General features: G+C 57.5%; 6 protein-coding genes across 6 annotated transcripts; 4 read left to right on the top strand and 2 right to left on the bottom strand.

Annotated features, from left to right (window-relative positions):
• Positions 1 to 202: 202 nt before the first annotated feature.
• On the top strand, positions 203 to 4,998 carry SLS55_006999 (uncharacterized protein; the record flags this gene model as incomplete). The annotated part of the gene is made up of 3 exons (XM_066778426.1): positions 203 to 503; positions 549 to 3,172; positions 4,288 to 4,998. 3 exons carry the CDS (start codon positions 203 to 205, stop codon positions 4,996 to 4,998), a joined length of 3,636 nt encoding a protein of 1,211 aa, XP_066630863.1.
• A 401-nt stretch (positions 4,999 to 5,399) lies between these two features.
• Positions 5,400 to 9,430, top strand: SLS55_006998 (uncharacterized protein; the record flags this gene model as incomplete). Its single annotated transcript, XM_066778425.1, has 2 exons — positions 5,400 to 5,406; positions 6,021 to 9,430. 2 exons carry the CDS (start codon positions 5,400 to 5,402, stop codon positions 9,428 to 9,430), a joined length of 3,417 nt encoding a protein of 1,138 aa, XP_066630862.1.
• Positions 9,431 to 10,229: 799 nt separating this feature from the next.
• Positions 10,230 to 11,484, top strand: SLS55_006997 (uncharacterized protein; the record flags this gene model as incomplete). Its single annotated transcript, XM_066778424.1, has 3 exons — positions 10,230 to 10,769; positions 10,819 to 10,944; positions 10,999 to 11,484. The coding sequence occupies 3 exons, from the start codon at positions 10,230 to 10,232 to the stop codon at positions 11,482 to 11,484; spliced, it is 1,152 nt and encodes a 383-aa protein (XP_066630861.1).
• Positions 11,485 to 14,900: 3,416 nt separating this feature from the next.
• On the bottom strand, positions 14,901 to 15,984 carry SLS55_006996 (uncharacterized protein; the record flags this gene model as incomplete). The annotated part of the gene is made up of 4 exons (XM_066778423.1): positions 14,901 to 15,164; positions 15,233 to 15,309; positions 15,394 to 15,742; positions 15,802 to 15,984. The coding sequence occupies 4 exons, from the start codon at positions 15,982 to 15,984 to the stop codon at positions 14,901 to 14,903; spliced, it is 873 nt and encodes a 290-aa protein (XP_066630860.1).
• Positions 15,985 to 17,699: 1,715 nt separating this feature from the next.
• Positions 17,700 to 18,474, top strand: SLS55_006995 (uncharacterized protein; the record flags this gene model as incomplete). Its single annotated transcript, XM_066778422.1, has 3 exons — positions 17,700 to 17,809; positions 17,857 to 17,917; positions 17,974 to 18,474. 3 exons carry the CDS (start codon positions 17,700 to 17,702, stop codon positions 18,472 to 18,474), a joined length of 672 nt encoding a protein of 223 aa, XP_066630859.1.
• Positions 18,475 to 18,932: 458 nt separating this feature from the next.
• Positions 18,933 to 20,032, bottom strand: AOX2 (inducible alternative oxidase 2; the record flags this gene model as incomplete). The annotated part of the gene is made up of 2 exons (XM_066778421.1): positions 18,933 to 19,719; positions 19,773 to 20,032. The coding sequence occupies 2 exons, from the start codon at positions 20,030 to 20,032 to the stop codon at positions 18,933 to 18,935; spliced, it is 1,047 nt and encodes a 348-aa protein (XP_066630858.1).
• Positions 20,033 to 20,695: the final 663 nt, after the last annotated feature.

The following is a 20,695-nucleotide window of genomic DNA, read 5'->3' as shown; positions in this document are numbered from 1 at the left end:
CGCCTCACCACCAACTCCTCTTTTTTTTTTTTGGCCGCCGTGTGCGAGCGCATCGAAAAGACCACAAGCCCACGCCAGCTTGCCGGCCGAACCCTGATCTCCACCCATGGCCGATCCGGGACTCAACTGAACACACCCCTCGACACCTGACGTCGTTCTATCACCCCCGCCTCGCCGGCGCCGAGAAGACATGCACGCCGCCATGTCGGACCCCATACAGCAGGGGGACCCGCAGAGCAACCACCCCCGCAGGCCGCCTGCCCACAAGTCCGTCTCTCTTCTTCACTCCCCCGGAAAACGCAAGCACGCCGACGACTCTGCCGACCCGCGTTTGTCTCGCACCTCATCCAATGTACCTTCAAGCGATCGCGCCAACCCGCCTTCGCCTGGCTCGTCCAGGCCGGGCACCAAGAAGGAAAGCTCGGGTGAGGTGAGCGATGCCGGCAAGTGGTTTGAGTCGTCCAACAACAACATTTCGCAGAACGATACTGGCTTCGTTGACAGTGAGTGTTCTGGTCAGCGGCTGTGAGCAACGCTGACCCTCGTAGATGATCCCCCTTTCTTCTTGCGCAACTCATCCTCCTCTACCTCTCCCGACATGACCAACCCCATGCAAATGCGCACACAGCGCCAGACCTCGATGCCCCATCGACCTGCGTTGATTAACATGCGTACCGATGGTAGTAGCACAGAAGAGTTCCGAAGTGTGATCGATGATCTTACCATTGAGAACAAGAAGCTGAAGAAGAAGCTGAGGAAATACGAAAAGATCCACGATGCTCACCTGCAGAATGAAAAGCTATTCGAGGTCCGCGTGCATGGACTGCCTCCAGACAAGAAGCGGGAACTTGAGGAGACACTGAGAAAATTTGCCATGGAACTGGAGGATTTTGCGAGCGAGCCGGTCAGGTCTCATGAACACCGGTCCACTGCCCTCCATCAACAACCAACCCTGTCGTCCTACACCTCCACCCAGTTTGGCGACTCGGCCTACATGTCAGCTTCCGGGCAGAACTCGAACACCGCTTCCGGTGGCAACGGGAGCGCCGTTGGCACCAGCCAAGCCGAAGCCAAACCCCCGCAGAAGGGCAACTCCCACTACCATCGCCAACACGACAGCATTCAATCTTACCTGCAAGACATTCCTGCTGGTCTGATGCCGAAGACGATTGCCATGACGGAGTCTGCCAAGAAGAAACTGGTGGTTCGACGGATGGAACAGATCTTCGCCGGCAAGGGCGCCGGTGTCGGTGGGCATCAGCAGCCAATCCAACAACAGGAAGTTGCACAATCTGCTGCCCAGGCCGACAGAGCAGCAATAGAAGAAGAAACCGGCCAGGAAGCCCGCAGGGAAGGTCATAGAGAGGCGCGGATCATGAACCACAAGGCTGAACAGCGTCGCGCCCCGGGACGAGAGCGTGCCGAAGGAGAATCTCTCAAGAAGGACGTGTCGAAACAGGACTTTGCCAAGTCTACCGGCAAACACTCACCTGAGCAGCGTCCAACGCGTCCCTTGGACCTTGATCCGCAAAGGGAGCAGGTTCCGACTGAGAACATCAACTACATTCGCCACCTCGGCTTTTCGCCACCGGACCCCGAAATACCACCCGTCGATGGCCACGGATGGATCTATCTCAACCTGCTTGTCAACATGGCTCAACTGCACACCATCAATGTTACGACTGACTTCGTCAAGAAAGCACTTCAAGATTATAGTTCCATGTTAGAACTATCCCCCGACGGACGCAAAATTCGATGGAAAGGTGGTCAGGACACCTCGCTCAACAGTACTGATAGCTCCCCCGAGCATCAGGTAGAATTGCTCAGGTCAAACGTCAAGAAGCTTGGTAAGAAGCGACAGAAGCTTGGTCCGACTAGCACCAACACTTCGAGCGAAACAACCGGCCAATCGTCAGAGCAACAGCGGAGCACGAACCCCTTGGCGTACACTCCCCTTTTCTACCACAAGGAATCCACAGAGGACTATGAGGGTTCCAACGTCGACCGTAACTCCGAAGAAGAAGCGTCTCCGCTTCCGGCCCAAGCCACTGGTAACACATCTTCGGGCTTTGCTAGCTCCGGCATGCGCACCTCCTCTTCGAAGCGGAAGCGAGACGACGGTCCCATAATCTTCTACAACAGGGCCAAGTTCTGCACAGACTTGAGTGGTGATCGCAGCACGCCCGATTCCCCCGGTTACACCAACTACAAGCACTACATCGACATGCCTTTGGGTGCTACACCAGAGAAGGAAAGGGAGCACACGCCCCCGGTAGATGATGAGCGTCGTGGTCCTCTAGCTCGCGCCGCCCTTCACGAAATGGATGTCGATATGGACCTGAGTCCGAGTGACGTTGACCTGGAGTTCTCCAAGTCAGCCTCAGCGAGCGGGAACGCTACTCCCAAGACTTATCTCGACTTCGAAGCGTCCGGCATTGGCGGTGTAGTACCAGAGGATAATTTTGCTATCGACGTGGAGTGTAGGCAAGTGCGGAGCGAGTCGGCCCCGGCCACTGGCTACGCGTCTCACACGCCTCGGTGTGTCAATTATCCTAGCAACATCATGCGCGCTCTGAAGGCAAAGGATGGCAAAGTCAAGGTGGATCGGTCGATGAGAACACCCATTGTTAACGGCGAGATCATCTCGGCCCAGCAAAGACGCCTTCCACCGTCAGCACTACCGCCCCCCTCTCTCCTCCCGTTCGAGTCATCATCTGGAGATGCAGACACCGACATGAGTGACATGTCGGAGATGGACGACGAGTTTGACGAGTCAGACGAGCCACCCACAGCCGCTCCTCGCCTGGTTGAGATGTCGACTCCCGAGGACGATGCTGAACGGAGTGGCGAAGAGGAGGAGGATGACGAGGATTACGTCGAAGAAGACGAGGGGTCGTTGGACTTTCTGGCGCAGGCAAGAGAGATTGACCCCGAGAGTATCCGGGTGCAGGAACGCGAGTACGATGCAAACGTGGCGGAAAGGCTAGCCGAGGAGATTCCAGCTGGATCCTCGGCGGCCACTGCCGGTGGTGGCAGTGGATTCAACAGCCCCGCTTCGCTTAAGGGAGACGGAGACGATGCGGGCACGGATCGAAGGCCCAGCAGCCGGGGCAGCCGCAGCATCCAGCGAGGAGGAAGTCTGAAGAGATCGAGAACGAGCGACAGCATGATTGTGCATGGGAAGGCGTCACAGACTGATTGATTTTATCGGTCATATTGGGAGCATTGGAACAGGCCAAAAAGGGAGTTTGGAGGGGATTTTTGGAACATTTGCTTGAGCGTTCTTGTTTTATACCATGTCTGCTGATAAGTCGCACTCAGGGATTTGGGGAGTTCAATTTGTCTTTGGAGATACCCAGTCGCTCTTCATTTCTCCATGGAATCAGATAGTTTGGCAAAGCTTAGGTTGGCGAAAACCACCGAAACAACCACTTATTCTCTCAAGTTTTCGTTTAGCGTGTGGCATAATGCACCCGTCGATGAGAAAGAAACCAATGGTCATGCGCGCCGGTTCCGATTGCCAGGCCCTCGTCGTGGTTTGCACATCGAGGCTAAATTTGCCACTGATCTGAAGCCACCGAGCGGATTTGAGTTGCTCCCCTGGACGTTGCGCACAGTCCCGCCCGTGCACTGAGGTTATATGTAATGCCGGGAGACCAGACACCGGCACACCGGATTTGTCACGAAGCTCATGCACCCCAGATGGCGAGGTTCCGAGGGAGCCGCGACCACGGAACAGGCAGGCGCGTGCACGTGATCCGAGCAAAAGCCACCGTCGCGGATCCTTGAAACGGCCGGGCCGCACTCGACCTGTCACGCCGACCGAGCTAAGAATCTCCTCATTTCCCTTCCCACATCCACCTCCTGTACCAACTCAGACTCGGCCACTCCATCACACCAACGCCAACACCCCTCCGCTCGTCACTGTCACCGCCGCGTGCCACCTGCATCTCGTCGCCCGAACAACTGCCGACCTGCAACCCTCCGCCTCCATCGCCACCCGACCCGGCTCACCTCGCCCACCCCTTGCAACCCAATCAAGTCAACAACCGTGGCCGACATCAACCATGGCGAAACGGACCAGTACATCATCTAGTAGTAGTAGTAATTGGACCGCCATGAAGGCCAGCTGCTACGCCGTGGATGCTGCCTCCATGCAGCTCCAGGGCTTCCACTACTCCACTACCGGGGCCGGCGGGGCCGAGTGGCGTTCCTGAGGTCAGCTCGGTATGTACAGGCGCGCAACGGTCGTGCAGACGGACGTTGGTACTAACGGTTGCTCTCCAGGGAATGCCATCGCCTCCACAAAGTCCCCCCCTCGCCGCCTATGCCGTCACCAGTGACGAGCTGAGCACGACGCAGAGCAAGCGTCGTGTGCGTCGAGGGGGGGCAGCATGCACCATTGCGGAAGAATGTGAGAGACTCTTCTGTGAGACGCTGCGGACTGTGTTCCTTGGTGAGGGGAACATGTCTCGTCAGGACTCGCTAGCAATGGGCATGTACAACACGAACAACGACGACTCCACTGCCATGGATGACGACGTGAAGAGATTCGACGGCGGCTCCTACGACAGCGGCATCGGCCTGCCGTCGCCGCCTCCCGGCGCCTTGGCTGTCGACTACGGCTTCCCGCAGCACCAGCAGCGCGGCCAGGTCGGCCAGTGGATCGAGGTGTGGGACTACGTCGGCGGCGCGCGCTTCCGCGGATTCGTGGCCGGCGACGGCGACGACAAGGCCATGTTCGTCTTCTTCGACGCCGAGGCTACGGTGCGCGACCTCAAGCCGGGCCTGATGGCGCTGATCGAGCTGTGCGGCCTCGACGACTTCGAGTGTGCACGCCTCAACGTGTGCCTGGACCGCAAGGCGCCGGCCGAGGACATGAGGGGCTTCATGAAGGACCTCGGCTGGATCGGCTTTGAGCCTATTACGCTTGCCGAGTGGGCTGAGAAGCCGCCGATTGTCAGCGATGCGTGGGTCTTCCTTGGCATGGAGGTCTGATTGAGCCAGCGGATCTACCTTCTCCTGCGTTGAAATTACCAGTTTAGGGTTTACATTGCTCCAGTCATTCTTTCCTGCTACTCTCTCGGGGACCACTGCATGGACGAAGTCTTTTCATCTTCGTATACCTCATTCCTTTCACTTGCATCCTGTACTTCTACCTCTGCGAGCATCTGCAAATTTCTTGGCATTCGTGCGTTCAGGGATGGTTGAATGGAAGTTCTTGGGAAGGGTAATCTGTAAAAGGTACAAAATACTCGTCTGCGTTCGTGTTCTTTGCTTTCTGTTTTTCGTCTTGCAGGTGTTGGCGCTGTTGGTGCAAGCTTTGGCGTTTTCTGGCGTGGCCGTTCTGTGATTCTGAAGGGAGGAAAGTAACTGCGCCCTTGTCCAGAGAGCTGAGAATGTCCGGTCAGTCAGAACACGCAGAGCTAACTCGACCCAAATCAATTTCGTCTATTTGCTGAGACAGTGTCTTCCGTGACCATGGCTGCCTAAGGATTGAGGAATCTGATACAGCGCTATATTACCTATGCGTAGTGGACGAAGACAAGCTTTTTTAAGTCACGATTCTAGTTTAGTGTCATACAGGCGCACAACGTCCTGCCGCCAAAGCTAGCTGTGGATCATTCCACAAAACAGGCAAGAGAGGCGTGGCAGAAAGAATGCCCGCTAGCTGTGAGAGGGAGCGTGGGGTGGAGCCGCATCGTGGATTAGCCAAAGTTTAGCCGCAGCGGGCTTTGGCTCCGGCGACGCAAAGTACCGCGGTAGCTTCACTTCACACCGAAACCCACAGCGTCGGCTTGGTTGCTTTCGACCTCTGTCCATCGCCTCCTTCGAGACGCGAACACGCGCGCGCGCGTGACAATCCGACCACGACCCTCTCGCTCGCCGGAAGACCGCGAGACGGGCACGCGCCGAACTCGATCACGAACGGTGCCATCAAGTTCAACCCCGACCAACCGACCAACCAAGCCACCCACACCGGCCGCCGTCATAACCGCCTCGATATATCCCCTTCGCAGGGTCACACACAATCGCTCCCCCTCCCATTCGACCGATAGCGACACACACACACCCCCCCCACAAACCGAAGGCCATGGCGGACCGCACCTGGATCTCCGACGGGCTGATCCGGCTGACGGGCGCGACGGACGCGACGCTGGTCGACTTCGTGGCAGCGACGTCGACGGCGGCGCGCGGGCCGGCGCAGCTGCGCGACAAGCTGGCCGACCTGCTCGAGGACGCGGCCGCCCCGGCGGAGCTGCAGCGCTTCGCCGACGAGCTGTACGCGCGGACGAAAAAGGGCGGCGGCGGCGGCGGCGCGAAGAAGAGGGATGATGCCGGCGGTGTCGCTGCTGGTGCGAAGCCGCCGGCGGGGAAGAAGAGGTATGCGTTGGTGGAGATGGAGGAGGATGGGGATGATGTGGGTGTTCCGGCTGCGCCTGCGCCTGTGAAGGCGGAGAAGAAGGACAGGTCGGAGCGGAGGAAGGAGAGGAGGAGAGATCGGAGTAGGGAACGGGGGGAGAAGAGGGAGAGGAGTCGCGAGCGGGGTGGTGGGGGAAGGGAGAAGAAGGTGCGGAGGAAGGGCGATGGGGAGTGGGAGGATAGGTGGGGCGATGAGGAGTATTTCGAAGAGGACGAGCCGCTTGAGGAGTCGAGTCCGAAACGCGCGAGGTTGGATGACGGGGGCGCGTCGCCTGAACCCGAGGCGGAGGAAGAGGAAGAGCTTGACGAGGCCGAGAGAGATAAGAGAGAAAGGGAGGAATTTGAGAAGCGGTTGAAGCAGAAGGACGACAAGGACACGAAGAAAGTCGTCGAGAATCGCACACAAGCCAAGGACGCGGCGCGAAGGAGAGCGCTGGCGGACGATGAACAGGCCAGAGAAGCCGCTCTAGGCGATCTGCGCTTGCGCTCGCGGCAGGAGTACCTCAAGAAGAGAGAAGCGGAGCAGCTTGCACTGCTCAGGAAGCAGGTTGCAGAGGAGGAGGAAGAACAGCGGAGGGCGGGCCCTGGCGAGTTGACCCAGACGGAACTCGACGAGTTCGCAAGGAACAGGGAAACCTTACGCTTGGCCGAAGAGCGTCTCCGCGTGGACGAGCATACCGACGGCTACGCGCTTCCCGAGGACTACATCACGGAAAAAGGCAAGATCGATCGGAAAAAGAAGGAAGAGGCCCTCTACAAACGCTACGTCGACCGTGATGAGTATGGACGAGAGAAATACGTCACGGAACAAGAAGAATGGGAGCGGGAACAGGCTTCAAAGGCCAAAGCCCAGATCCTGCGTCCAGAGCGTGTGAACGAAGGCGATTACGAATTCGTCTTCGACGACACGCAGAAAATCAACTTTGTTATGGACCAGGGTTTACCTGGAGAAAAGATGAGCAAGGAGCAGCAGCGGTTGGCGGCGCAGATCAGTGTTGCTGAGGCAAAGGCCAAGTCGATCGAAGAGACTAGGAAGAGTTTGCCCATCTACGCATGGAAAGAAGGATTGATGGAGGCAATTGCAAACTACCAATGCGTTGTGGTTGTTGCAGAAACTGGGTCTGGAAAGACGACACAGATTCCGCAGTTCCTGCACGAGGCCGGCTACACCTCGAAAGAGGAGAACGGGAAGTCCAAGAAGATGGTTGCATGCACGCAACCGCGAAGAGTTGCAGCCATGTCCGTGGCCGCGCGTGTGGCTGAAGAAGCTGGAGTGAAACTAGGCAAAGAGGTGGGGTACTCGATCCGATTCGAAGATAACACCGATCCGAAGAACACGATTATGAAGTTTATGACGGATGGTATGCTTTTGCGGGAGCTCTTGACAGACCCAACTCTCGAGAGCTACAGCGCCATCATCCTCGACGAGGCCCATGAGCGGACACTGGCCACCGATATTCTTTTTGGCTTGCTCAAGGATATTGCCAGGATAAGACCGGATCTGAAACTGATCATTTCTTCGGCTACGGTCGATGCTCAAAAGTTCAGCGAGTACTTTGACAATGCTCCCATCTTCAATGTGCCCGGTCGACGATTTCCCGTCAGCATCTACTACACTCCACAGCCCGAGGCGAACTACCTGGCCGCAGCCATCACCACCGTTTTCCAGATCCACCTGAGTCAACCCCGCGGTGATATTCTCGTCTTCTTGACCGGCCAGGACGAGATTGAGACCATGGCGGAGGATCTGGCAGAGACAAGTAGAAAACTAGGCTCGTCTGCCCCAGAGCTAATCATTTGCCCCATCTATGCCAACTTACCTCAGGAAGAACAGGCCAAAATCTTCGAACCCACCCCGCCGGGCAAGGCCAGGAAGGTGGTGCTCGCCACCAACATTGCCGAGACGTCTTTGACCATTGATGGCATTGTGTATGTTATCGATCCAGGATACGTCAAGGAGAATGTATACAATCCGCGGACTGGCGTGGAATCTCTTGTTGTTACGCCTTGCAGCAGAGCTTCAGCGAACCAGAGGGCTGGGCGTGCCGGCAGAGTCGGACCCGGATTTTGTTTCCGTCTATTTACTCGGTGGGGGTTTCGAAATGACATGGAAGCCAATACTACGCCTGAAATTCAGAGGACGAACCTCTCGAGCACGGTGTTGTTGTTGAAGAGTTTGGGCATCAACGATCTGGTGGGTTTCGACTTCATGGATGCACCCCCCGCCGACACTCTGATCCGGTCTCTGGAACTTCTCTACGCTTTGGGAGCTCTGAACGACAAGGGCGAGCTCACGAAGAGGGGCAGACAGATGGCCGAGTTCCCAACGGACCCGATGGTGTCAGCAGCGATCCTCAAGGCCGACCAGCTACAATGCGTCGAAGAGGTGTTGAGCATTGTGTCGATGCTCGGCGAATCTGCGGCGCTCTTTTTCCGGCCCAAGCAGCAGAAGATCCATGCGGATTCAGCGCGAGCCCGGTTCACGATCAAAGAAGGCGGCGACCATCTCACGCTGCTCAACATCTGGAACCAGTGGGTGGACTCGGACTTCAGCTACGTGTGGGCCAAGGAGAACTTCCTGCAGCAGAAGTCGCTGTCGCGAGCGCGCGACGTGCGGGACCAGCTGTCGCGTCTGTGCGACCGAGTCGAGGTTAACATCACGTCTTGCGGGGCCAACGACCTGCATCCGATCATGAAGTCGCTCGTGGCGGGCTTCTTCCCCAACGCGGCGCGGCTGCAGCGCGGTGGCGACAGCTACCGCACGGTCAAAAACGGCATGACGACGTACGTGCACCCGTCGTCGGTGCTGAACAAGACGGGCGACAGCCCGCACCGGTTCGTGATGTACTACGAGCTGGTGCTGACCAGCAAGGAGTACATGCGCAACGTCATGCCCATCCCGACGCCGGCGTGGCTCAACGAGGTGGCGCCGCACTACCACAAGATGAAGGATCTGGAGGGGCTGGGGGCGGAGAACAAGAAGTTGCCAAAGGGGCAGAAGCTGTAGTGTTGAGACTGTATATATATAGCGCGCTTGTACCGTTTGGCAGCGCGGACAGGGACGGAGCGGCGCCGAGCGATGGGAAAGACGCACTGGCATCGCGCCAGAATCAGATCAGAGGCAGCGGCGACCAGGCAGCGGGAGTAGCACCAAAACAATGGGATTATGCACTTCACACGTCCAGAAGCAGCGTGGCGTGGGCGGGAGTGGAGGGAGCTATGACGTCTGGGCGCTTGCAGGGAGAGCGACAAGGGTTTCCTGCCAATCGTGCCTGCCCAGCTCAAATAACTCAGACCTCACCTCCAGCGCCTACCGCTCGTCCAACTCCAACTCCAGCTTCGCCGCGTTTCCCCGTCCGTGCCATCGCCTTACGCCTCGCAATTTGCGCAGCCGCTCGCGCCCTCGAATGTCAGTTCTCGTTCTGCATGCTGCATGCACATCATCAGCGCTTGGCGCCTGCCGGGCCCCCCTGCTAATTCTAGCCGCCCGCAGCCCGCAGCGCAGGAGCATTCAAAAGCCCTCCACGTTCGGTCCTCCCATTTGCGAACATGTAAGCTGGTCTTCTCTTTCCTCTCTTGTCCCTCGTCCATACCCTTTCCTAGCCTGTCCGTACTTGCAGCTGCCGCCTTCCTGCGTTTGCTCTGTTCCTGCGTCTGCGTCTGCGTCTACGTCATATTCCGCCGCTCTTCTTCTTCCCTTTGAACCAACCAAGAGCCTTTCTCCACCACCACCATACGTCGTGTCTATTGTCATCCAATCCAAGAGCCTACCAGAATTCGTGTCTATTATCATCCAACCTTTCATAATGGCCATCTTTGCGTACCCGCCGCCCCCTCCCCCGCCCTACGCCAACGCTTCTCCCCGCCCCTCCATCATTCGCGCTCCTTCGCGATCCCGCTCGCTGAACCCGCCCCTGCTCGTCCACAGGAACCGCTCCCTCTCCATCCGCTCATCCAAGAACAAGGATGCCGGCGGTGACTCGTACGCCAACGGCGCCAAGGGGGCCCCAAAGCACCGCTTCACCATGGCCTCGCTGCGAGGAATGCAGCAGCCCGAGCTGTCGAAGCGGCTGTACAAGCTGATCAAGTCCGAGAACCACGCCATCAGCGCCCACGAGACAGCCGGCCGCGAGCGCTCGAGTGTCGCCAGCCAGCTGAGCGAATGGGGCGAGGCCACGGGCGACGACGCCGTGTCGGACGTCAGCGACAAGCTGGGCGTGCTGATGGCCGAGATGGCCGAGCAAGAGGACATGTTCGCCCAGAATCTGGAGGATTACAGGGGCGTCTTGAAGCAGATTCGGAACACAGAGAGCTCGGTGCAGCCTAGTCGCGATCACAAGGCGAAGGTGCGTTCCCTCTCTTCCCGCTGAAGAACTGCAAGCTGATCAATGATAGGTTGCGGATGAAATCGCGAAGCTCAAGTACAAGGAGCCGTCCAACACCAAGATCGTGCAGCTGGAGCAGGAGCTCGTCCGTGCCGAAGCTCAGTCCCTCGTCGCCGAGGCTCAGCTCACCAACATCGTATGTTTTGTCTGACCCGTTCTTTGCCTGCTTCATCCATTAATCCTTCTCTAGACTCGTCAAAAGTTCAAGGAAGCCTACGACCTCCACCTCGCCGCTGTCATCGAGCGCGCGGAGAAGCAAGCGATGCTGGCCAAGCACGCGCGCCGTGTGCTCAACTTGCTCGACGACAGCCCCATTGTGCCCGGCGAAGCGCACCCGACGTACGGCAGCGAGTCCACTGGTCGCGACATCTTAAACGATGCCGAAGACGAGCTGCGCGCGTGGCAGCCACGCTACGAGCCCATCACGACCAGTGCCGCCAGCCTGGGTTCCAACGCCATGCCCACCAGCAGCAGCGGCGCCGGCGGTATCGTCAACACCACTTCGGAATACGCTCACGGTGGCGAGGTCCAGCAGAGTCAAGTTGACAGCGATGTGCATCCGGCGTATAGGGAGCAGGTGCGTCGCGCGAGTGGTAGCTCGGCCGGTGGCGAGAGGAAGCAGCAGCAGAACCCGCCGTATCCTATCAGCGAGGCGGAATCAAGCGTCGTGGCGTAAACTCATGTTTTCATCCAGGCGAGGCGACACCAATAGGTGAAAAGGCTGTTTTGATGGCCTTGGAAACCGCGGTATACGGTTCGGCACTGGATTTGGGGGAACGACAAGCGCTGCCTATTCTTCTTCTTTTCCTCTTTCGCGTTTATTCGAAGGGTGCGCTGTTGCTCAGATGTCGTTCGAGCTGATGGGTGGGGGGTCTGACTCTCCTCTTTTGTTCAGGCTCGAGGCGGGCGCGTGGCATCATTGATGCCGTAATGATGCTTGATATGATACCTCTCTTCCTAGGTGGCTTATTAGTTAATGGAAAAGCCTGTTCTCTCTCTATCTCTCTCCCTGTTGCTGCTGTTTTGAGTATCGCGTGCTAACGAGAAAGGCCACAGCGGGTGACATAAGGAATTGGCCGCTTATGCCATGATCTGGATCACGAAGCACGGGATCTAGGACCGCTATGTAGGGTTCCGGAGCACGGCCCCTGGAACCTATGCTCATCGTGACAGCTTGCATCTATCCCAAATTCTTGTGTCATCTGCTGTGGGGGAGTAGACACAGTGGGTGGGGCATGCGCGGACACCTTCCTGATCATCTGAACTGGCATCATTCCGTTCTCTCTTCCCCGCAGTAGGATCCCCGTGCGGGCCCTGTTCACGCTTGCCGATATCGGGTGTTGCATTGAGGTTGCTTGGCCATTCAGAAACGAGATTAGTATCCAGCCTTGGCGACAAGGTCTCGCTGCTAGCCTGCTCCTCAGCGGGCATAGCCGCTTGCTAATACTGTAGGATTCCGAATGCAGCTTAGATCTTACGCTATATGTCTGTGTCACAGAAGCTTTCTGCGGTGGGATAACAGTGAGATCGCGGCTAATGTGCCGGCGTACGAAATGTATAACCGGGAATCGACAAGGAAGGCGTGGGCCTTCCTGACATTTACAGGCACAATACGTGTAGGCAAGAAAGGAAGGTTTCGCCGTCAGATCTCCAGATTATCTGATCCTGGCTAATCCGTTTGAATTTATCTGATGAAGCCAAGGACCATCTGCCAGAGCCATCTCGGCATGTCATCCGAGCCTGGTGGAAAGCAGGCCGGAATAGTATGTGATGTTCATGCTGTTAGACGTGCTTTCTCCATTTCCCACCGAGGTCGGCATGTTCTGATCATGCACGGCGCGGAATGATAACCCCAATCAAAGTGTATAAAAGAATACAGTTTGCTCCGTCTCAAATGTGTCTATCATCGCTACAATCATCACTGTCTGTTAAATCATTAAACATCACAAGTCAACCCTCACTCCCCGCCACCATGAAGCTCTTTGCTTTTGCCGCCCTCGCTTTTGGTGAGTTGTTTCCCGCTCCTTTGGTTGGAGGGAGCAGAAACTAACATGATTGATTTTTCTTCAGCGGCCATCACTTTCGCATCTCCGCTCGAGGCCGAGAAGCGTGAGCCGGAGCCCGAGGCTCAGCCATGCTGCGATGTTGTCACGGAGGATTGCAATATCATTTGTTGATTTGGCCATGCGGCGGAAACTTTACGGAGCTGGTGCGAAGGCGGTAATCCCCATTGGCTCATGTGTGTGCCAGTTCCTTTAGACAGCGTAGCTACTGAAGGAAAAAATATCACCGTGGTTCGCTCCTTACGTTTTTTCTGCGGTTGATAGCTGTACGTGCACTGAATAGCTTGTGCGTTGCAATATGTTCCGCTCTCCAACAGCGCGTGAAACGGGACACGCATTTGAGAGCCAATGGCCTCACTTTTGGTGTGGATGTCTTGCATACCGTTAACATGGAAGTGATAGTCCAGGCGAAGTTGACCATCCACGGGTATCCGCCTCTTCTCCGTTTATTTCCTCAGCTCCTCCGCCGTTGCCCGCTCGTCGAAGGACGGCCAGCCGTCGGTAGACCAAAGCCATGTTCGAAATTGAAGCTTACGTAAACAGTTACAAGGGCTTCGCCCGGAACTGAAGAGACGTAGTGGATACGTGTCTACCCGCGTATTGTGTCCGGATGTTGAGGATGAGGAGGGTGATGCATGCCGTGAACGGTATAAGATGCACCCAATCCGACAAGTGTATTCCTCACATGGATAGAACATGCTGTACTCATGGAATCGGGGGAAGGCTAGTACAGCTCCTTCGCGCAGCCGATGGCTAGCGTGGATCTGTTTTTTGGTCATGTCATGGGTAGTTAAAGCTATCATCCGGACGAGAACGTCGAATTAAAAATTCTGCATATAGATCCGGACGATAGCTTTAACTACCTACGTATTATTTTTTTTCCCTCTACGAACGAGCTAAGGCATAGTTACGCCATGTAGTTCTGCTATTCTTCGCGCTAGCCATCGGCTGCGAGAGGGGGCTGTATTAGGCCCGGCTCCTGGATGAAGTGGTGCAGGATCGCATATGCGCGCCGGTCGATCATGCGGTCGCTCACTACCGGGTCTGCACGTTTCCCGGAGAATAATCTAATAGCAGATGTAGGGGCCGTCGCCGTGTTCATTGGTGCATTTTCCGATTCCGATACTGCATGGGCCAGAAGAGGGGTCGCCACTGTTCAAGCTTGCGAAGGGAATGGTATGGAAGAAAGATGGAGACCCAGCGGAGGTTGGTCATCGACAATCAGGTCTCGTGGTACGGAAGATCTCCTTCGCACTAGGGATGGAGTAGGATTGCCGTGCATACACATTGGCGGAAAAGCTTTGCGGGGATGTCGGGTTCCCTCGGATTCATATTGCAACACCGCAACCACCACCACCACGTACGACCATAGGTCGCAGAATATAGGGCTTCCCGTCCGCTCAGCCGTACTCAAGCTGCGAACCGGCCGATTAGTACTCAAGTGGGTGACCATTGGGGAATCCCGGCTGTTGTACGTTTTGCATTTTTTTTCGTGTTTCGTTTCGTCGCATTCGCCTTTTTTTTTTCTCGTTTCTTTCCGGCCGTTAGGGTTTGCAGATCCGGCGGAAGCAACCGTTTTACCGACCGACGGTGCCAATCGGGCCGCCGCGTGTCGACCTGATCGCTGCCGATGGCCCGCAACGCCGGTGAGAGGAGGGGGAGGGCGATCATCTTTTGCCCGTTCGAGTAGCTGCCGGCCGATATGTACGTAGGGCCCATGATTCCTGCCAATTTCGACGACGAGTGGCTGCATGGATTCTGCATGTTGGTGCTATTCCCGGAGCAGGTTCGGACGTCCGCGAGCAGCAGGTGGGGAGCGGATCTGGAAGGGTGCTGCGTCAGAGGCGCTGCCCGCCTTGGCTGTAGGCAATTAGAAGCTCGCTGAAGGTGCGCGCCTACTTTTATCAGAGATAGATGAAGTTGAGTCAGTGAGACGTCAGGCCAGCTTCGCATGACGTTGGTTGGTGACGTGTTGAAGTCAATTGAGTTCGTGAATATTTACAATTAAACAAAACGCTGCATCTACTTTTTACTTGTTGTTTGCTCGTATCGCCATCCGGTGTAATGCCACCTCCTCGCTCGTCGACGTCAGCTTCTTCGACGTCAGTGTCGTGTGGATGTCGCGGAGCAGCGGCCGCATGATGGGGATGCACTGCACGATGATGGTGCCCACGACCTCCGACGAGTACCAGATGTTCGAGTGGGCGTTGCGCTCGAAATAGTACGCGTCCTTGTCGTTGCCTTCGTCCTTCCAGCCCGTCCGCACGGCTGATACAACGGCGACGATCATGCCCTGTGCGGCCCAGCGCCAAAATTAGCAACACGCTCGTCCGAGTCAGACGGTTTCAAGTCTTCGCTTACCAGACTCATTGTCAGGCACAGCCCGATCTTCTCTCCCTTGCGCATGTCCAGGTTCCACGTGATGAACCACGGGAACACTGCGAACACAAAATCCATAATGATGTTATACACTGGCCGCAGTCAGTGCCAAGGAACAGGCAATGCGCCAATGCAGCACTCACCGTTTCCGCCCTCTTTGAAGTTGTCGCGAAAGGTCCAGCCAATGCAGAAGTTGAGGCGGTACCACACATCGTAGCTCGGCTTGTTGCACACCTTGGCCCATTGGAAGATGCAGCGGAAGACCATCCAGAGATTCATGGTGCCCATGCAGAACCACAGCCCCCACTGCTGGTAGCCCTTGGTCAACTTCAGCAGAGTGACGGCAAAGGCGGTTTTGGTCAAGGCCTGGCCGATGACAGTGCCGCACGAGGTGATGTTGATGAGGATGTGCATGCGGTCGTCCCACGTGTCGGCCACGTAGCCGGTGGCGTATTCGACGGTGATGATGGCATTGTTGGCGGTAAGGACGACCTGTCGGGTGATGGTGAGCAAGTGCTCGACTTGGGTCCATTGGACTGGGCGGCGCTCACCCAGGAGATCAGAAGAATGTGATCATCCCACCATAGGCCGTGGCGACGGGTGATCTTGATCCAGATGCGGAGGGCGAGGAAGGCGGTTGCGCCGGCGTAGAGGGTCCACAGGCCAGCGTTGAGCTCCTTTTCGGGGTTGACGTAGGGGTGTTTAGGGTCTTCGTGGAGGCGCGGGAGGATCATCTTCACATTCTGGGCAAGGGCGAGAGACGGGGGAGAGAGTGTTTAAGATAAATGCAGCCAGCCGCGGGAATGGAAGAGGAGCGTGGACACGTCAAAGACGTGCATCCTTGCGGGGAAGCGAGGCGTTCAAAAGGCCGTTGAGACGAGGAAGAACATTGCCGCCAATCAGTCTGTGCCGGGAAATGACGCCTCCTGGAAACGAATCGGAGGGCAGGCCTTGTCGCACCAGGTCCAGGGTGCGGGAGTGCGTCTCGACTCTGGCGTGGAAAACGGGGAGCTGGGTTAGTCCTGGCCCTGTCTCAGTGCGTAACGGCCCTAGGCGGCGGCCACCTCAGCTGGCACGGCGCCGGCCGGCGTACCAGGATCGATAAGCGAGCCGGCGTGGCTGGGGTGGCCGAGGCGGAGCAGGCTGAGGACGCGGAAAGGCGGCCGAAAGGGGTAGGCCTGAAACATGGGGGAGGTCGCTTGGTATCCTAGCGGGAAACATCAGTGTTTGCGCAGCTGCAAGTGCCGGCGCACGGCTGACGCGCGTTGGGTGGCACCCTCATTACCGAAAGCGCAAATAGGCCCGAGCCGCCTTCTACTTCGCTCTGGTGGTCCGCTATAGGATGCAATATAGAGGGCAGGGCGCCGGCCTTGCAGCACAGCCTGCAGCCTGCAGCCAGGGCTGAGCCATCACGCGGCGGTGGGGCTCACGTGGCAGTCAATTCCCGGCGGACGGGTCGGCGGGTCGGTCAGTGGGCAGGCTGAGGGCGCGGCGAGGGTGGTGGTGTGGTGTGGTGTGTAGTTGTTGTTAGCACTAGCGCGGCCGGGTGACGTTCGCGTTTGCATTTGCATTTGCCGGCGCTACTGTGTGCCTGCCGGCCCGGGTGCCGATGCAATGCCGGCAGCCGCCGCAGCGTCCCGTCCAGTCTCTGCGTCGGCCCGCATTTCCTGCGACCTACTTCTGCTGCAAAAAGCAACAACCGGTGAAAGAAACAGCATTTTGTTTAGGCCTCAGCCCTATGATAGGCCGGCGCGGTGGACCCTTCGAGAAGCTGAGGTCGCGCGCGGCTACCGGCTCCGATCGACTTTCTGAGACGTGCATCTTCCGGTCTGTTTCATCGGCGGGGATAGTAATGACTTGTTGCTTTGTTTTGTCGGTGTTACGGCCGTTTTTGCTCGACGACATCCGATTCCCTTGAAACTCTGCCTTCTCTCCTGCGTTGTCCGTCAATTGGGATCTGCCCGTCCCCTCTTTAGCCGACGCCTCCAGTAAAACCACACGTGCCGAAACAAAACACGGTGAGCTGGTGCACGCGTGGTCTGCTGCAGCCGGCACACTCTACGTCGCGGCCGCCAAGTACGCGGTTTCGGCGAACCTCGACAAGCCTCGTTTGGCGCGGGGTAGTCAGACTCAGACACTTGTCAGTTTCCACGTGGGAGAGGGGTTGATGCAGCACGGGCGGGGCATCAGGTGGAGGGTGCGGCACCGTTCCTTGGCTGGCTGCGGGAGCGGCCGTAGATGATGAGCCGTGTGCCGCGCCGCGCCGCGTGGCTGATGAGATATTGAGTCGCAGCTCGTACTTCAGAGATTCATCGATGCTTCGTTGGTGCGCTGCTAACACACAGTTGAGGGCACGCAACATGCCTTCACTCGCCACCAACGCCTATTTGTCCATGCATCACCGGTACACCCTCCGCTACTCTACACCTCGTCACCCCCGGTAGCCACCATGAACTTCGACACGAGGAAGCACAAACTCGAGCGATGCCGTAGACTAGTTGTACACCCTGGTCGTGGCCCGTTGGCTGCCCATGTCAACAAAGATGCCGACATCACTGCGTAAGTACAGCTCTCCGAGGCCACTTGCCCCGCGCTGACCCGAACAGGATGCGCGAGAGCCCTTCGTCCAGCGACTTCACCATCCACTGCCGAGGACGTGAGTTCAAGGTGAGAGCCAAGAAAAGAAAAAAGGCAGACTTGACGGCGCGCTAACATCCCCCAAGGTCCACAAGGACGTACTCAGCCTCAGGTCGCGTTACTTCCTCCGCATGTTCCAGCAGCGCTACCTCGAGACCGTCACCGGCAAGATCGAGCTGCAGGACGAGGACCCGGACGCCGTCGCCGACATGATCGGCTACATGTACAGCACGCACTTCTACCGCGTCCAGATGCCGGACCCGACCTACATCGCCATGATCGACCGCCACGTGCAGCTCTGCATCGTCGCCGACAAGTACGAGGTCGACGGCCTGCTCCACGTCGCCCTGAACGGCGTGCGCCGCTCCTTCAGCTTCTGCCCCGCCGACGACTGGCCGTCCCCCGCCGCCCTGCTGCGCATCATCACCCACGTCTACGACTCCACCACCGAGCGCAGCACCCTCCGCCGCATCATGGTCGAGTCCCTCAGCCAACCGCGTTACAACAGCCTGATCGATAGCATGAGGGAACGTCTCTACGAGAGCCCCGACTTCCTCTATGATATGATGAAGCAGTTGCGCTGCTGATACGTTATGCCAGTGGAAAGTGACTGATCCTGAGGCGGACCGATGCGAAGACGACAAAGTGCACTGCATGCTTGCGTTGGAAGCTGTTCAGTAACAAAACTAGAAACGAAAGGGGGTTCGATCAGACTAGATCGTAGAAGACATTCAGCATGAACGGGCCTAGAGGGATCACGGGAAAATCCCCAAGGGCATTTTTGGTATGCTGTGCACTTCCTGGATGGTATCTGGAAAAAGTTGATATCGAAAGAATGCTAAACATCATTCTGGATGTACTCTCTTGTTGTGAAATGCATGTCTAAGGTATCTCATCAAATGAAGCATCGCAATGCTGTCGACAAAATTTCTAGCCAATCAAAAAACGCCAAATCCCGAAACCTGCGCCGGATTGAGCGGAGTAGTAATACATGTAAAAGTACAGTGCCGTGAGGCAGACAAAAGAAATGTTCTAGTGAATGCGATCAAACGATCTCGCTGCGCTCCCAGCCAGTAGGGCGCTGCCACTCAATGCCCTTGGTAGGGTGCGGCTTGGTCAAGTCCTTGTACTGGCTGACGTAGGGGTTCGGGTCTTGCTTCTGATCGAGGTTGCCCAACGTGTGGTTGACCTCGCGGTGCTTGGACTCGTCGGCGCGGATGTACAGCAGCAGGTCGCGCATCGACCGGTGGCCCTCGGGCATCTTCCAGTAATCGACGGCGATGTCGGGCGCCTGCATGTTCTCCCACGCGGGCAGCTTTCCGGCGTCGAGGTCTTCGATCTCGCGCGTGTACGTGATGACGGCCTCCTCCTCCAGGTAGCCGACGAAGCGGTGGCAGATGCGCGGCGAGACGAGGTAGGACAGGAACATGGCGTTGAAGAAGACGCCCTGGGCGCCGAGCACCATCAGCCGCATGAACCAGCCGGGCTCGGCCATCTTGAGGAAGGTGAGCAGGTGCATGCGCTCGTTGTACGACTCCTCGAGGAGCGTCTCGATCCAGCCGTTATCGCGCTTCATGCGCCGCATCGAGTGCAGATGGCGGATGACAGCGGCCACCATGCCGGGCACACCGGCCACGCTCTCGAGGAAGACATTCCTGATCATGTACTTGCGCTCCGTCATGGTCCGCTCGCCGGGCTTGGCGTGCTTGTAGCCGGAGGCCAGGTCCAGCCCCCAGCGAAGCACTCTTGTCATGGCCAGCGCCGTCCAGTCCGACCATGTCTTTGCCTCGCGATGGGCAATCGTGACTGCGTTCATTTGTTCATGGGTATAGCTGCTCATGGCGTCAGTGCCCGCTGTTCCTGTTCTCCAGGGTGCTGTGCTCACAAGGGATGTTCCCACGAAGCAGGGGTCTTGCGGATGCTCTCTGTTTCCTTCTCGGGGAAGAACTCCTTGATGCGGGTGGCGGGGGTCGACGAGAAGTTCCTCTTCGAGACGGACCATGGCTGCTGCTCGATGGAAATGAAGCCGGGCTTGAGGCTCACAATGATTGCCTGGCGTGGCAAGCCATTGAGAGCTTTGAGAGCCTGGGCGGCAGCGCGGCCGGTGGTTCTGGTGCAGGCAGTGGCGGTCCTGGTGGTGTACATGGGTAGGGATTGGAGGTAGAGCAGAGTGGAGTTGTTGTGTCTTGGGAGTTGTTGTGTCTGTCTTGTTGACGAATATGGCCAGGCACACTTGCTGGCAGCAAATCTTATATGAATGACTGCATGAAAGGGCAGAGGGCACGAATTCGAGCCGGAAGAGGGGCTAGCCTAAAACGGTAGCCAAAGGAACAGGTGCGCCCCGGCTGCCGCAGAGGGAGGCCGCGGCAGTCCAAGCACCGCCCCCGAGCAGTCATCCACGCATCCCAAAACGCCGCAAACTGGAAGACGGCAACGCTGCGGCGGAGCGCCAGGTCGTGCAGAGATCTGAGCCATAGGGCTGGCCCGGGGCTTGGCGCGCGGGATTGGTTGGGTGCGGTCGGGCTGGGCGCGCAAGAGAAAGAATCGGAACGGGGCGCGGTCGGCGACGAGAACAAGCCGGCGGCGCTGCCTCACGGCTGACCATAGCTGAATGAAAATTGCTCGGTGCCCCGTTTCTCCTGCGTCAGCTGCCACGCAAAAATTGCCTGCCGTTGCCTCGCGCCGCGTCTTTCTCGTCAGCGAAACAACCGCTTCCGACTATTTGTTGGTTCGTCGCATCCTCCACAATGATGAGCCATCGTGGCCCCTAATCGGGAATGGTTTACGAAGGATTTTCTTCATGACAAC

The sequence above is a fragment of the Diplodia seriata genome, assembly GCF_021436955.1.
Source record: "Diplodia seriata strain FDS-637 chromosome Unknown scaffold_7, whole genome shotgun sequence".
In the NCBI taxonomy this organism is placed as follows: Eukaryota; Fungi; Ascomycota; class Dothideomycetes; order Botryosphaeriales; family Botryosphaeriaceae; genus Diplodia; species Diplodia seriata.
The sequence above is the reverse complement of the archived record's forward strand: the minus strand, read 5'-3'. Positions and strand labels throughout refer to the sequence as shown.